The sequence below is a fragment of the Desmodus rotundus genome, chromosome 12 (genome assembly GCF_022682495.2).
Source record: "Desmodus rotundus isolate HL8 chromosome 12, HLdesRot8A.1, whole genome shotgun sequence".
Classification (NCBI taxonomy): domain Eukaryota; kingdom Metazoa; phylum Chordata; class Mammalia; order Chiroptera; family Phyllostomidae; genus Desmodus; species Desmodus rotundus.
Genome location: NC_071398.1, coordinates 67,403,474 through 67,420,116, shown reverse-complemented (window position 1 = coordinate 67,420,116; position 16,643 = coordinate 67,403,474). Strand labels below are relative to the sequence as shown.

Below are 16,643 nucleotides of genomic sequence, written 5' to 3'. Positions count from 1 at the left end.
CTGCATCTGTAAAACAAATGATAGTGCTACCTACCTCCCAGGGCTTTTTGTGAGCATTAAATGAGGTAGTGCACTCATAGCTCTTGCTATAGTACTTTGCACACAGTAAGTACTCAATAAATGTTAGCCATTATTATTAACTTCATTGTTCAAATAGTAAAACTGAGGTTGAGAGAAGTTAGATAATTTGTACAAGGTGCTAGGAGATATAGATGGAATTTGAACTTCCCTGTCTGATCCCCCAAACTCACGCCCTTTCTATGGCATTATATTTCTTCCATTCTAGTTCCAGCTCACAAATAACTTCCTGTGTGAGCTTGATGAATCAGTTAACTTTATGTTTTTAGTACTGTTATGTAAAATAGTTAGTGACTGACATTCCTATTAGTATGAGACTGTTACAGTTTTGTGTCAATTAATATAACCGGCCATATGCAGAAAAACTAGGCATATTTTTAAAATTTGGCTACAGAAAATATTCATGTCCTTCAAAAAAGTTAAATAATACAAAAGTACCAGAAAGGAAGTCATCATTCCTATTCTTTGGGGTAACCACTGAGTTAAATGTGTACTCTCCTTCCTCATCAGCATTCATCTGTTTAGGCCATTTATATGGAATCACTGTGGGCTAAGCATTGTCCCTGAGCCCGGAGGGGGTGCGGTTACCCCGTGTGACCCACAGGGAGGTTGTCTGATTTGCACAAGGACACGCAGCCAGCCCTGCGAAGCTGGCTGTGGACTCGGCGCCCTGGTCCAGAGTCGGGCCCCTTAACCTCCTATCTGTGCTCTCAGCACTCACATTCTTCTTATCTGTCCTGTAGTATTCCATCACGGAAAAATGAGGCAGCAATTTATTTCACACTTCCTCTACTGATGGACATTTACTTGCTTGTAGTTCTTTTGTTACTAAGTTATCATATAGGGATATTTTGCCAGGAGTTCTTACGTGCTTGTAGGGATATTTCTGAAGGACGGATTTCTGTGTGCTGGATGGTTATGTCAAAATATACAAACACTTAAAATTTTGACCTTCATAAATAGATAACGTATGGATTATTTACTACATGTCAGGTACCGGGCACTGTACACTAATAATCTCACCCTAATCCCCCGGGTAGATGAGGTAGGTATATTACTATCCCCATGTTGTAGGTGCTCAAGGCCATATAAGTAATAGGGCCAGGACTTCAACCCAGGCCACCTGGAGCTACAGCCTGCTTCTTAATAATGGTTGATAACCAAACAAGTTAATCCTTATCCTTTTTACTCCTTGCCATTGCCATTTTTTGACTCATCTAAAGTTGAGTTCATCTGAGTTGACAGAGGATCTGAACTGACGCGAATGTTGAAATAACCTTGGGGATTGTATCCGTCTGCAGGTTGGATGCTGAGAAAGGGAGCCGTGGATGGCTGGGAAATGAGACTTCTTTCTCCCAGTAGTGGTCAGGGCAGCGGAGAGGCATTCAGATGTTCTCTCTCCCTCTGAACTGTCTTCATGCCGTGAGAATAATGTTAGAATTTTTTTTTCTCTGTTTTAGGGTGAGTACCTGGTAAGAAATTCTCTCTCAGAGGGTCAGAGAACACTAGAGGTGGTCCTGGAGTTACTTCTTATGTTGTGTACAATGATTTCCCACATCTCAGCTTTACTTAGTCAAGGCCTCCTGTTGTGAGTCCAGGTTTGTGGTCCACCGACTGGGCTAACCAGGGGACCCGCCTACAGCTGCTTGAGTGTTGGATTCGGACTCGCTGAGAGCGATCAGAGCAAGTTAGAGGGTTTGCCAGGGAGGGAACTGGGTAGAAAAAAAGCATTTTTTTTGCAGAGATGAGTGTGTTTTCCCTCCATTACCATTCTGATGTCAAAAACGTCGTAGTGGGATTATTTCCTTGGTGAAGTTCAGGCTACATAGGCTCCCTGAACCCCTGCGCCATGAGGCCGTAGGGCACTGGACATTGCCGAGTGAGTGTGCCTAACCGTGGAAGGTGGTGTGCTTACCTGTCGCAGGTGCTTTTCTCACCAGCCGAGAGGCCATGCGCACACCTTCATGATCTGCTGGCCGTAGTGATGCCAGACGTGATCCCAGAACTGCTTGAAGCGGAAGAGGCCTCTGACCACGCATTAATAAATAGCTGGTCAGGGATTTTGTTACCTTGACATGTAAATTATAAGCAAGTGAACTTTTCACATTTTGACAGTCTCTTTATTTTATTTGTGTGTGTGTTTCCTAGCAGATTGGCAGCTTTGGAGAATAATTGTGTGGTAGTTGGCCTAGAACAGTGGTTTTTCAGTCTTGGCCACACATTGGAATCACCTGGAGAGCTTTTAAAACTCCCGATGCTCACGCCAAATCCCAAACCGATTAAATCAGAATCTCTGAGTCTGGGGCCCAGGCATCGGTGTTTTTTAAAGCTCCCAGCTGATCGCAGTGCAGCCAAGACTGAGAACTGCTGGCTTCGAAGATGTCTTCCCTTGTTCGTTTGTAGTGTTTTCATCTGGGCCTCATTTTATATCGCGTTGAAGTGAATTTTAAAAACAGGTATTGGTGCCGCAAAGCCCCTCTCTAATGGGAGCACGCGCCAGAATGAGCTGGAAGGCTTGTCACAGCGCAGCTTGCCTGAGTCGTCTTGTCTGTTCTTCTGGATTAAGCTCACCCTCGCAATTTCTGAGTCGGTAGATCTGCGTGAGGACCCAGGAACTTGCGTTTCTAATAAGCTCCTGTTCTGGCGATGTTGCTGTCACGAGGAACACCTGAAAGGCCCTGCTCTGGGGCCTTCCTTCCACCTTCTGCTCTTCCGTGGTGGCCAGGACAACTGCCTGCGGAGAGTCCCCACGGTACGTGTAAGGAAAGCTAATGGATGCTTCACGGAACTTTGGCATTTGCCCCACCTTTTAGTGATCATACAATCTGATTTGTGAAGTTTATTCCATATGCAAATGCAACCTTCGCGTCAGATCACTCCCCGTAAGCCCTTTCTACCTCACCATCAGAGCCACCACTGGGAGGGTTTCTGGTGTCCCACATAGCAGTTAGAGTTCACCTTCCCACAGAAACAGTTTTAATAAGTGTTCAGTTACAGCTGAAATGGACTGTTAAAACCATTCTTCACGGATACGGCGGGCTCAAGGAGGCTTCCATGGGCTGCCTTCCAGGAGCTTAACTATCATTTAAAAAATGGAGTCTGTGAGTTTCAGCAAACCAATTTTCAAACAAGCTCTTATAGAACATAACTCATTAAAGAGCTGTCTATAACTGGAACACTTGGTCCATTTTGTTTATCGTTATTTTGCCCTTTACATTTGGAGCCAAAGTAGGGGAAAAAGATTTGTCATTCATTCCGCTCACATTTATTGGGTGCTCACAATGTACCTGGCACTGCTGTGTACTGGGGACATGAAGTTGAAAGAGTCTGCCCCTGCCCTAGAGGAGCTCGTGTTCGAGGTGAGGAAAATATTTACTAAGCAAATAAGAAAATATTTACCAAGTTGCCAATGTGATACGTGCAATAATGAGGACCGGGTGAAGGAGGGGTCTGTTCTGCATTGGGGAGGGAGGGAGGGAGAAAGGAGGGGGAGAGGAAGGGGGAGAGAGAGAGAGGAGAGCAAGGCAGGGTGGGAGGGGAGGAGAGAATGAAAGCTCTGGAGTTCCTGTTCTGTGCCAGCTCCCGGCCAGCTCCGTGCATGCGGCCTTTCGGTAAACATGCCTGTGGCACACTTTCTGCTTCTGAAAAGTGTGTGCCTGGAGGGGAGGTGTTGGTGGGAGGAAGGCTCTTCAAGGCCAGGCCAGGCCAGGCCAGGCCAACCTTGAAGTCAGGAGAATCCAAACTGGATTCAGCCCGGTGTAAAGGAAGGAGAGAGCACTGGGTAAGGGCCGGCATCCAGATCTGCCCCTCCTCCCGATGTCTTGTGCGTGTAGGTTGTTTAACCTTGCCGCATCCTTCCCTGGAAAGCGAGGCCAGTAATTCCTATTTCCATCAAACAAGATGAGGGCTGAGCAGGGCCGCAGAAGTTTCTCATGGTGATCGTTGCCCACAGGCAGGAAAAGATGTGGGCAGTAGCGGCACGTCCCATGGTGGGAGGACAGCACAGGGCCCACAGGGAGAGACGCCCAGCTCTTAATATTTGGAAGTGGCTTCAGTAAGTCTCTAGGAAACTTAAAAATCAAGTATATTCCTTTTAAACTCATTCACTAGCCTGACAACATGCACTAAGTGCTTATCATCTGTGTCCTTAAGGAAATGTGTGTCATTCTTCTAAAAACAAAATAATTTTCCCCCTTTAAAAAAATAATGTTTCCTTCCGTTTTAATTGTTGGCCTACATATTGTTTCTTGTGTGGGGGCCATAAAGACCTGCTTTCTCTTGTACTGAATTAATATTTACAGTATTGATTCCCAGGTCTGACCATCTGGTTTCATTTCTAAGCAGAAACAAACCCATTTTTCTTGGTGCTGAGTCAGCACTTTCTCTCCAAACCAGGGGCTCTGTTCTTTCTGGAAGGAGGAGCTGACTGCGGCAGAACAATGCTGAGCGGTGGCCAAAGCAAGCTTCCAAGAAGCAGCACCTGGGTCTGAAGTGCTGTTTTTCTATGCTGCGTCTGTCTCTTTTGTTTCAGCTCTTGAATCACTAGTTGGTAGTAGAGACATTATAAAGAAAATACTGAAGATAGATTCGAGGAGGCTAGGATTCAAATAGCTGGGGGGCATAAATGATAACATTGAGGAACACATACAGCTACGGAGTGTGTTCAGCTGTGTATTTTATTTATACACAATTAGAAGACTAAATTGACTTACAGGAAGAGATTTCCATCGCAGTTGGTTGACAGTGTTGTTGATTACTTTTCTTAATCACGGTCTGTGATAACATGCCATTCATGGAACCAATCAGATAGTAGTTGTTGGTTTTGGTTTACCTCTTGGACTGGAGTTGCAGCCGGTGTGATGAATGAACAACTGACGTGGCAGCTGGATGCAAGCACCTGATGTAATGAGTCTTGAAATCTCTCGTTGACATTTGGTTCCCACCACCATACCAGACTTGAGTGTTTTCAAGCTACTAGGCAGCCGCCTCCTAGTACATTTAATTCACTTGCAGTTAAAGACAGAAGCTCTGTCTAGACAATCACAAAAATTATCTTTTCCACAAAAATCTCAAGCTACATAATTGGCAGCTTGAGATTTTTTCAATCGCTTTGGGTGCAATAATTTAAATTAAGGTGATTATGAATTTTGCATATGCTTGGTATGTTAAGACAGGGAGAGTTTTAGCTACATCTGCCAGATTGATAAATTCTCCCTTTGATTCGAACACCCGCCTGTTACAAAATGAGCCAATGAACGTGCCGATTGGAAGTGGCATTTGTTAAGGAAATACACCTGAAATAAAAATGAAGCCCTGTTTTGTAAAAATGCTCCTTTTTTATCCTCTGAACGCTGTGATGGGATTGTCGGTTGATGCTCCTGGCTTCCCATGAGTGCGTGAATGCCTGTGGGCAAGTCTTGAAGCTGTTTTCTTTGTGGTTTGCCTTTTGTCCACTGGGAAGCCCATGCTCTTTTCATTTTCATTTTTTTTCCAGCTCTCGTGCTTTTGAACACAGGACCCCCATCCTCCCACCACCCAAACTGCACATTCCAGCCCCGTGATCTCATGGTACCAGGCGTGTCTCCCCTGCCATGCGGCCAGGCTGCCTGCTGACTCTTGCAGGGGGAACAGACGGGAACATAAACTCACCGCAGAGGAGCAGGATGCTCTCTGTATATTTTTCAGAGCAGGACTTCACTTCTCATTTAGAGGCTGTATTTTTTTAATGACTCCTTGAACACTGAAGAAAGCATTTCGTATTGCTCTTGTTTCTTGATAACATCATCCCCTCTGTGTGGACGTGTAGACTCACGGAAAGTGCAGAGCAGAAAAGACGTATTAGGTCATGTTTAGTCCGTTCCCCCCGGTCACAGTTCTTTTTCCCATAGTCTCTCCTCCAGTGCTTTTCTCTTCTCGTTTTCTCAAGAATTAGTTTCTGCATTCCTCCTGGGGAATAGTTCTTTAGTCTAGCCATGGAGGGATTTATGTGGGAATATTCATATTCTTTTTTTTTCAGATTGATATTACTACTCTTCATAACTATTTACATTAACATAAACAGCCCCTCTTCATCCTAGGTCAAGTATTTCTGGATGGTATTTTTTTTTCTCTTCCATTTATTAAGTTCAGAGCTTGTTTTTCTGCTTTACTTTCTCCCTTCATCAATCAGTCCCTAAAGCCCATTAATCATTTTTACCTCACTGAAAGCCCCTTTGCTTATTTCCCTATCAGGAACCCGGGGCTGGTTAAGGTCTCAAGGTACTGGACCAAGCCTCAGTGATAGGTATTTATTCTATGCTAACTCCTCTTCCTCCCTCCCTCCCTCTTTTTCTCCCCCACCTCAGTTCTCAACCACAAACTATTTTAAAAATAATGTTTCTAAATTATGATTGGGGAGATAGTCATTTGAAGGCCTATTGTGTGTGTGAAGTGTTTGGTTTTAAGTGGTAAGATATATTTGTTCTCAGTTACTTCAAAGATATTTTTCATATCCTCAGAGTCACACATCCTTTAGGTCTCCTGAGGGCCTAGATCAAATGAAGTTCTGGACCGTGGGCCTCTGGTGTAGCATTCTAATTTAGGGCCGTCCTCTCAGGAGCAGAGACAAAAATAAGCAGATAAAGGGAAAATGGGTTGTACTTGTAGGATTTGGAATGCTTAGGGAAGGGGAAGGCAAAATCTAAGTAGTCTCGGCATTCACGTATCTAAAGGAGACTAGCTCTTAGGTGCTGGTGTCAGGTATAAAGGTAAGGACTTTTTAATGTTACTTTTTAAAAATTCCAGCTTCATTGAGGTGTAACTGACAAATGGAATTGTAACATATTGAAAGTGAACATTGTGGTAATTTGATACATATTGTGAAAGGATTCCCCCTTCTAGTTGATTAAGACACCCATCATCTCACATATTTGTGGGTGTGTGTGCATGTGTGTGGGGCAGCATTTAACTTCCCTAAGCAATTTTCAATTACACAACACAGTGTTACCAGCTGTAGTCACCGTGTTTTACATTAGATACTCATATGTCATATGATTTCCTGGGTTGGAGAACCCAATGTTATAAAAATGTCGGTTCTCCTCAAATTAATCTATAGACTCGATGTAATCTTGATTTTAAAAAACCCAGCATTTTTTTTCTCTTGGAACTTGACAAGATGATTCTAAAATACATTGAGATGTGTCAAGGGCCAATGCTGGGCAAGTGCCCTGGAAGAAGAAGGCGGAAAGGCTTCCTCCACCCGGCCCCAGATTTACTAAACACCGTTGTGGTGCTGGTGCAGCGACAGGCAAGTGGGCCCGTGGGGCGGACTGGGAAACGCAGATGCAGGCCCGGACCTGCGGAGACACTTGATTGATGACAGAAGCGCCTTCCACAGCCCCAGGGAGAGAAACTGCACTAAGCATGCTGAAACAATGAGGTATCTGTATAGGAAAAAAAGAAAAGAAATTGGATGCCTACTTCACACCATATGCAAAAACTCCAAATGGATACTGGTTTACGTGTGAAAGATAAACCTTAAAGCAGACACACGTGCACATGCATATACTTTATGCAGGTCTATGCGGGGGGAAGCAAGCTTACAGTTGTTTGTGTAAATACAATAATTAATAAACACTAATTCAAGAATAAACTGTGCTGCATGCTCAGAACCGTGAACTTACCTTTGCCCACCTCTGTGTGTGTGCGCACACAGGTGTCTTCAGGACCTCCAGGCATTGAAGGATTTTTTCTATGACTTAAAACTCTGTAGTCAAAATTATATACTTGGTAAAATAAAGAATATCTCCTCATCAAAATATAACATAAAGAAGGCAGCCACACAATGAGAGTATATTGAATACATGTGTAATTGATAAAATATTAGTTTCCAGAATATATAAAAGTTCTTAGTAAAAAGACAATCCAATCTGACAAAAGTAGGTAAAATAACTTGGAAAGGCTGGCCACAGAGGAGGAAGTAAAAGTAGCCAATAGCATTAGAGTCCTCAACTTCTTTAATAATCAAAGAAATGCAGTTAAACCATAGTGAGATTCTACCTCGTATCCACCCAGATTAGCTAAAAATAAAAATGCTGGCAAAGTGCTGTTGAGGATGTGGAGCAACAGGAATTAACGGTGGAAACTGCAGGTTGTTACGCAGCTGGGAGCAGCGCAGCGCACTGTGGTGCAGTGGGAGACGCACATGCGCACCTCACGGCCCAGAATTTCCACTTCCAGGAGGGTACGCTGGAGAAACTTGGCGCACGGTACACAGTGATACCTGTGTTGGAATGGTCCCTTTTGCCCTGTAACTTTTTTTGTTTTTGTTTTTGCAAATTTTCAAACCTACAGAAGAGTTGCAAAATTAATACAGTGGATGCAGTAAAGTCTTACTAGATGGTGTCTGTGCAAAACATGGTAGCTAGTGGGAGGCTCCTCTGGGGCTCCAAGGCCGGTGGTACCTGGCTGAAACCCCCATTCCACCACTTACTTAGTTGCATGGCCATGGGCAACCTGTTAATATCTGTGAGCCTCAGTGTCCTCATCTGCAAATCGGAGGTAATACGGAGCCTACCGTATTGGGAGTTACAAGGGTTAAATACGTTACGGAAAGCACTGAGCGCAAATGCCCGCAACGTCGTGGCTGTCCCGTAAATTATGGCTGCAAGGGTAGTGATGCATCTTATTTCTTCACATTCTTTTAGTCATGGCACATTTACTGATATCCATTCATTTTTGGTGTATCACTGTGGGGTGCAAAATCATTCAGGGAACAAATTGTATATTTTCACCCTGTTTTATATTTTTTTCTTCTCATTTACTATTTTACCTTCAATATTAGAAAGTGTAAACCAGTTTAAAAAATTATAACGCTCCTTTCGAAGAAATACAAAAACCAAGTGTGATTTATCAAAAGTAAAAGGAAACCGAAGCATGAAAAGGTTCAGTAACTTTATCGAGAGGTAATAGTAGAAATAGAGTGTAGGTTTCCAAATTTCTAGCCCAAGATCCTGCGTACTTAAATATATTAATTATATAACTCATTATAATTATACCTAGGTAGTTATACAATATTGCAGATAGTTGTATCAGCAATTATATTTAAAGAAAACTCATTTAAGTAAATAGTAGCCTTTATCCCTAACCTATGGCCTTCATTTCTTAACTTAAAAAAGAATGAAATCATGTGAAAAACCCTTGAGGTCCCTTCAATCTCCAGTGAAACTCGATTCTCTGTCTGAAGTCTTTTCGCACTGACCCCCAGATCCACAGTTGTCTTTTCCTCCGGGGAACTCCAGCCAGTGCCCCACTATTTGTCTTTCCAAACTGACCAAGGTCATGTCGCCACGTTGTTCGGTTACTCATCTTTTCCTAAACACGCCCTCTGTCTCCCATTGGACTGCATTCCTTGAGGGTGCCGACCTTTTCTGATGTGTCTTTGTGTGCACAAGTTTCTGAGTGCACAAACCCCCACATTCTGAATATCATTTTCTGTCCCTGATAGCACTTAACACCATGCTTTTGCACAGAGTAGGCACATAGCAAATGCCTAAGAATGATGACTGTCAGACTGCAGTTTAAAAACAAGGACTAGCCATTGTAGCTATGGTAACGTGGACATAGGGTTCGTGGGTTCTGCCTCAGAAGCAAACATATTTGTTTTCCTTTGTTCCAGAAAGATGCCGTGAGGCGAGTGTTCTCGGGCATTCAGCCTACAGGGATCCCTCACCTCGGCAATTACCTGGGGGCCATCGAGAGCTGGGTGAGCCTACAGGATGAGCCTGGCTCCGTGCTGTACAGCATCGTTGACCTGCACTCCATCACCGTCCCCCAAGACCCAGCCGTGCTGCGGCAGAGCGTCCTGGACATGACGGCTGCGCTCCTTGCCTGCAGCATAAACCCAGAGAAGAGCATCCTTTTCCAGCAGTCTCAGGTCAGCTTTTCAGACTAGAACCAAGGAGACTTTTATTTTCAGATTATTTGAGGAAAAATCTGAATGGTTAACCTAGCTCCAATTAAAAAAACAAAACAAAACTATGTTCAAGGGTGATTTCATCAAATGTTATTGTTTCATTTTAATGTTTTCCTTGTATTTGTATCATTAAGTATCATTATAATGCAGTAACATTTTCCATTTTTCCCCCCACTATACATGGTAAGTTTATAATGCTTCATATACCAAAATTTGTGTCTCACTAGTACTTGCAACCCTGGAATTGATTTCCCCTCCTGGGTTGCATTCCAACTGATGACTTCATACTGTCGCCTAATCTCCTGGGGATCGAGGACAGAATTTAGAGGCCAGTGCTTTTATGTGACTCCAGTGTCGCTTCATTGGGTGTTGCATCTGGAAGGCCTATTGGATCAGTCCCATTGTTCATTCTGTGTATAATAGCTGTTGAGAAGATTTGAGAGAACTAGTGGGGAAATTGGAAGGCAATGTCCAGTGACTTGAGTGCAAGCCAAGAAGCGTTCCAGAACAAAGCCAGAATATTTGACTCGTACTTTCACTCTGGGCGAATCAGTTTGCTCTTGGGCAGGCCGCTAGCCTGGACTAGAGACAGGCCCTGGAGAGACTCCCTAGCAAAAAAGATGACAATGTTAATGGGATCACACCCTCATTTCATTCTGCTTTAGCCTTGTGACAGAGCCCCAGCCACGGAATGGCATGTTACACGTGTTAACATGTATACACATGTGGCATGTGTTGTACATGTGTATATCTCCTTCCTTGGTCATAAACTTCTGACAATTATTATTTTTATGTATGCTTTATCACCCACAGAACTTAATGTAATGATTCACACAGCAACCATTATAAAAATATATAATAAATGGAGAGTGTCTTCACAAAATAAATTGGTGATCAACACGTTAAACTTGTTGTCAGCTTGGAGATAATTTGATAAAAGAATAAAAAATGACCATAAAGGTAATCTACTTCAATTTCCCTCCTTGCAGTTGATCGGGAAGTCTATACTCACACATGACTTTCAATCTTGGACAGGTCTAATTGTTATAAAGTACTTGCTTATATGGAGCAGACACCTGCCTCTCTGTAACTTCCATCCATTGAGTTAACTTCTGCTCTCAAAAGTACATAATAGGTCAACTCAGTTTTCCACATGGCTGCTCTTCAAATGCTTGGAGACATTTGTTTTGTGCCATCCTTACCCCACAGGTTTTACCTTCTTCACACTAGTTGTCCCCAGATCTCTCGCCCTCTTGGTTTTCCTACCTTGAAGAACTCCCTCCTTCTCTCTGAAAGGAATGTGCTTCTCCTATTTTATGAAACAATGTTTATTCAACCTATTCATGCCCATCTCTGACATTAGTGCTGGTTATCCTTAGAGCTACTTTTTGAGTCACCAGTGCATTTTCCAAAGCACATCTTCTTCAGCCCATGTGAGCTATTTTTGATGCAAGCTTTCTTTTATCCTTATGTGATACTGTTTCTAAAAAAATGTATTCCCAGTACTTATATTCATACTTCTTGCAGATGAAAATGTCTGATCTCCACAAAGAAACCAGTTTGCTCTTTTAAGTGATCTTTAAAATTTAACACTTTTTCTCCTGGCCGGGTGGCTCAGTTGACTGAAGTATTGTCCCATGAACCAAAAGGTTGTGGGTTCGATCCCCGGTCAGGGTGCGCATGAGAGGCAACTGATCTATTTCCTCTCACATTGATGTTTCTCTCCGTCTGCCTCTCTCTTCCTCTCTCTACAAACACATGCTTGGGTAAGGATTAAAAAATAAAATGGAATGCTTATTTACCACCACATCCACTAGTTGCACACTGAGCTCATCCCCCCAAGAATGATAACCATATTATACCTTTTTTCTCCTTTGCAAAGGATTTTTGGCGGTGACCTCCATAAACATTTAATATTTGCAATAACTGAGGTATCTTCTTCTACGCTGTACTTAGCTGTTCAAAATAGCAATTGAGAGTAACCCACATAATGGAGACTCTGTAAGTGTTCCCTTGTACGTGAGGAATAATAAAACTCACCTTTGGTTTTTTACGGTGCACAGTGAGCTCATCAGATCCCAAAGTGGCTGTGGGTCCAGGTCAGAGAGTGGGGTAACTGGGGGCTCAGTCTGAGTGGCCTGCGTGCAACTCTAAACTCTGTCCGGGTTCCACTCCCATCCCTGCCTCCGGCCCCCTTGGGAGAGTTTCGATAGTTTGCCGTTAAAATTTGAGGGAGGTCCTCACCATCCCACACTCTACAATGTGTCCCGCAAAGACAGAATGAAAGCCTTCTCAGGTGCATTCTCACCTCAAGACAAGCTTGGTGGGGGCCACCCGCTTACTTAATAGGGGCAGCCAACCTTATCACAGCTCAGTGGATGGGCTGGATGTTTTATCAGGTTTTCTTTCCTTTTTTAAATAGGTAATAAAGAAAATTATAAATACATATAATTTATGAGTGTGCATATCTATACATGTGTATAAATACATATATGAGCAGGGAGAATGGTACGCTGTATCCGCATCACTTACTCACACTCTGTGATTTGTCTCATCGGTGTTTTCTTTGTTGGACTGTTGTTTGAAAGCAGATGCCACCCATCGTGGCATGTCATTCCCTGAGTAGCTCAGTGCGCCTCTATAACCTAAGGAAATTTTCTTACATAACCGTAATACTGTCATCATGCCTAACAAAGTTGATAATTCCATTTATCTTCTAATACCCAGTTCATATTCAAATTATGCTGATTCTCCTGAAGTGGCTTTTTAAATGATAATCCAGTCAAGGTCCATACCTTACATTCAGTGATGGATCCTTAGTCTTTTTTTTATGCCTTTTGATTTGTTGACCAAGGCTTCTTTTCTGTAAAGTTGATTTTTTAAAACATTTAAAACTTTGATTTTTACACTCCTACTTTTTTATGCCTTTAATATGTTGACCAGGTTTTTTGTTTATTTGCTATAAAATTATCTCTGTTGAACATGAAATAAACCTTAATTTTTTTGTTGCTTCCTTTTTGCACCAGTCTGGGTTGGCCGAAATTTAGTGGCTGTAAACCACCACCCCACATAGCTGCTCATCACCATTTTAATAGAGGGAACAGAGCTGTGTTTGGCTAGCGCCCACGGCACCGGCACCTAGACGGAATGGCCGTGAAGCTTCAGTTAGTCAGGAGGAGGAGGAGTGGTTCTTCCTCCCGCGTTGTCCTGAAGTGGTGAAGGCATGTACTGGCTTTGGCTTCTTAGAACCATTCTCATGGAGAAGTCTAACCAAATTAGTGGGTCTCCCTTTAGCAACTATAATTTAAACACTTGGCTTCGTATTTGCAGTGTTCTAGCAGGTGAGAGAATCATCCCAGTGTCCATATTGGTGGTTTGCGATACAAAAATCAATCATTAACAACTGTTTTTTATCAACCTGTGGATTCTCCAGTAGATGGGGATTGAAAAGAAAATACTCATAGCATTTTTAGAGCGAGAAAAAAACACTGGACATCATTCATTAGGTAGCTAACCTTTTTAAATGTGTAAGATTTACGAAGCCTTTTCATGTATGTGACCTCTCTTTCAATCCTCAAAATGGCATGTAAATTAGGCATTACTGTTCTTTCACAGACAAATAAATTAGGGTGTGTGAAAGGATTAAATAAATTAGAAAATGCACTTAAATCCATCTCTGAGAGGTGTCTGGTACTTACTAAAACGCTTAACAAATATATCTTCTTAATTAGCTACCCGAGGTCGTACAGGTTGTAGGTGGCAAATCCAGAACTTTTTTTTTCTTTCCAAGGTACCACTTCCGGAAGATACACTCCCGGGAGAGAACCTTATTCTGGCCCCACTGTGCCTTTGCCTCAGAAGTGGATGGCAGAGGGGCAGTGGAGAGCTAGAGCTGACCTCAAGGCTGCCATTATTTCTTTCCTGGACAACTAAATTACACGTTTACTCCTGCGTCCGTCTCAGAAACTGATAGCCCATTTCCTACACTGTCACCTCGGTCATATTTCCACTTAACATGCTTCGTGGCATCTCTCCCACCCTCAGGATGAAAATCTAAACTCAGTTTCTGGAGAGCCTGTAGGATGAGGCCCCTGAGGATACCAGGCCAGTGTTCCATCCACTGCCCCACTTTCTATCGCCAGGTTAGTTTCTGTCCCTTCAGATGATCTGATTAACTTTCACCAATAACTCCTCAAAGCAGAAATGGGAGTCTTTTTTTCCTGGTTTTACTTTTAGAAAATGTGATAAATCGGTTCTTCTAAAACAGATCACTTAGAGATCGGTTGTTTACATTTTAACAAGGTTTTTGTTAGTTCCTTTATGTTGGGAATTCCATTGTGTATTTAATTGATCATTAAATATGTCACGGAGAAAACAGTAATTTAGAAAACAATTATACTTAAAGTGTTGGCAGCCACTGCAAGTTAGAATTAGTTATACCTGCATCCCTTCCCCACAATTATTTACAAGTAAAATTAAGAATATTTGAAAGTGTAAATTAGAGAATTTTTTTATTTTATAGAATGTGCTCTTTTCATGAATATTCCCTGTGTTAAGCAAAGTACTTACAGCTAAATGCGAGGGCTAGTTCCCCAGGTGCTATTGTTGCATCCAGAGTGGGTTCTAGGAACATCTGAAGCAGGGAAAGAATTTAGCTATGTTATAATGCTGATTTTACCAATAATTTTCATCTGCAATCCTTTGCATTCTTTCTCAGCAGTCTGACTGGAACAATTTAGGCTTATTGAAGATTTTTCTCATTATTTTCTTTTTCTTTCTCTCCCACTGGCCTCTAGTCATGGTGCTTCCCCTAAAATATGTTTGCCATATGTGGGGAATTTTACAGAGCGTCTCCTGTGAAAGGTGTGTGTGTGTGTACGTTTGTGTGTGTGTGTGTGTGTGTGTGTGAGAGAGAGAGAGAGAGAGGGAGGGAGGGAGGGAGAGAGAGAGCGCGCGACCATCTATGTGTGTTTGGCAGAGGTTTTCATCCCAATGCCAAAGTCAATGGTCTTTTATTTCCAGCAGGCTTGAGTGCAGATCCAATCTGATTCCCACAGCTGTCTCTGAGGTGTGTGTCTCCACATCTTTAGCTGTTACTTTCCTTCCAATGAATCACCCTGCAGATGGAAGATAAAAGCTCGAGTTCATAGTTTTGGGCATGGCTCTCTGCCAAGGCTAGGCGCAAAGGACAGTTTCAACCACAGACATCACGTTGCGGAGGGGCCGAACAGTCGGGGAAGAGTGGAGGCAAGAGAATGGAATCTGCCATGTTACAATGCGGCCTCCTTCTCTAATTAGAGTCATGTTTTCTTTCCCAGGAAATGAAAATCAATAATAATAAAGGAAAGGGAGCTGTGGGGGAATGGGTTTCAGAATGAAGGCCACAGAACTGACTACATGAGTCTTGGGTCATGGAATTCGCACAGAAGTTGTATCTGACCCGTCGTTCCTTATCCTGGAGGTGGAACACCATGGCCGAAACCTGGACAATCTCTCATGTTTTCATGGATCCTAGTAATATTGGGAGCATATTTGAATACAAACTTACATTTGTTGACCTGTCAGAGTTGTTAGGCTGCCAACAACAGGTGTACATTCAACTCGTAATAGAAAGGAAGCGAACATCCAATAGATTATTGGCGGACTTGTGGGATCGATTTGTGAAACCGGCATCATCTCCCAAGTTTCTAGGAAGAGACAAAGGATCTAAATGGCCCATGGCACAACTAAGAGAGAGTTAGGGAGATTATTATGTAACTAAACTCGTGTTATTTCCTTCTCTAAGACGCTTCCGGGTAGTGCCACTTTTTCCCAGCTCTGTGCTCCTGTGTGACTTGATGAGCAAGTTGTGGTGTTGGCACCCGTCCCTTCTGGGCCTCAGACTTAGGTCATATCTTAATTACATTTTTACGAGGAGGTTTTCTTTACTCTCGGAGTGGAAAGAGCACAGGCTTTGAGGCCAAGTGTTGTTGGCCTGAATCCACTCGGACCCTCCTTTTGACACTGATCAAGCTACTCCAGCTCTCTGAACCCCCTACATGTCTATAATGGGTTATTTAAATGGCATGATATGTAATACACGGCAGATGATGACTTCCTTTCATCCTACCCTACCGTGCACACACTGCCCCGACCCGGCCGCCTTGATTTGTTTGAAGGTGGAGTGGAATGGAAGATGGGCAGAGGAGGGGGGGATGTCAAATTAATGATAGTGCCTTTCTTTATAGTTAGTAATAAAATATTTTCAGGAGAGTTTGTTGTAGACATTCAGAAAAGTATAGTTTTAATTTGCATTTCCTCATGATTACTGATGTCGAGCATCTTTTTGCATGCTCACTGGCCATTTTTGTTGCTTCATTGGAGTAATGTCTATTCGAGGTTTTTGCTCATTTTTTAACCACGTGGTTTGTTTTTTTGTTTTGAGTTGTAGGAGTTCTTTGTTTTCTCCCATCTCGATGGTTGCTTTTATGCTTTGTTGCTTGTATCCTTTGATGAACAAAAGTTTTTAATTTTCGTATAGTCCAAAAAGCCTTTATATTTTGTTAGACTGGAATTTCTGGGGCCATCAGATATTCCCACATAGAAGTTGAACGTAAAAACTTACTAAAGAGAT

General features: G+C 42.7%; 1 protein-coding gene across 9 annotated transcripts in view; it reads left to right on the top strand.

Annotated features, from left to right (window-relative positions):
• WARS2 (tryptophanyl tRNA synthetase 2, mitochondrial) overlaps window positions 1–16,643 on the top strand; it is a 76,852-nt gene that overhangs the window by 28,366 nt on the left and 31,843 nt on the right. For 5 of the 9 annotated variants that reach the window (XM_024570293.4, XM_045203709.3, XM_045203711.3 and 2 more), the window contains one exon: window positions 9,734–9,991. In XM_024570293.4, coding sequence (XP_024426061.1) covers window positions 9,734–9,991 — 258 coding nt within the window. Of the gene's footprint in view, window positions 1–2,553; window positions 2,831–3,610; window positions 3,690–3,718; window positions 3,860–9,733; window positions 9,992–16,643 lie in introns of those variants that run through there. The other 4 variants (XM_045203707.3, XM_045203713.3, XM_024570292.4 and 1 more) reach the window with 4 other exon arrangements.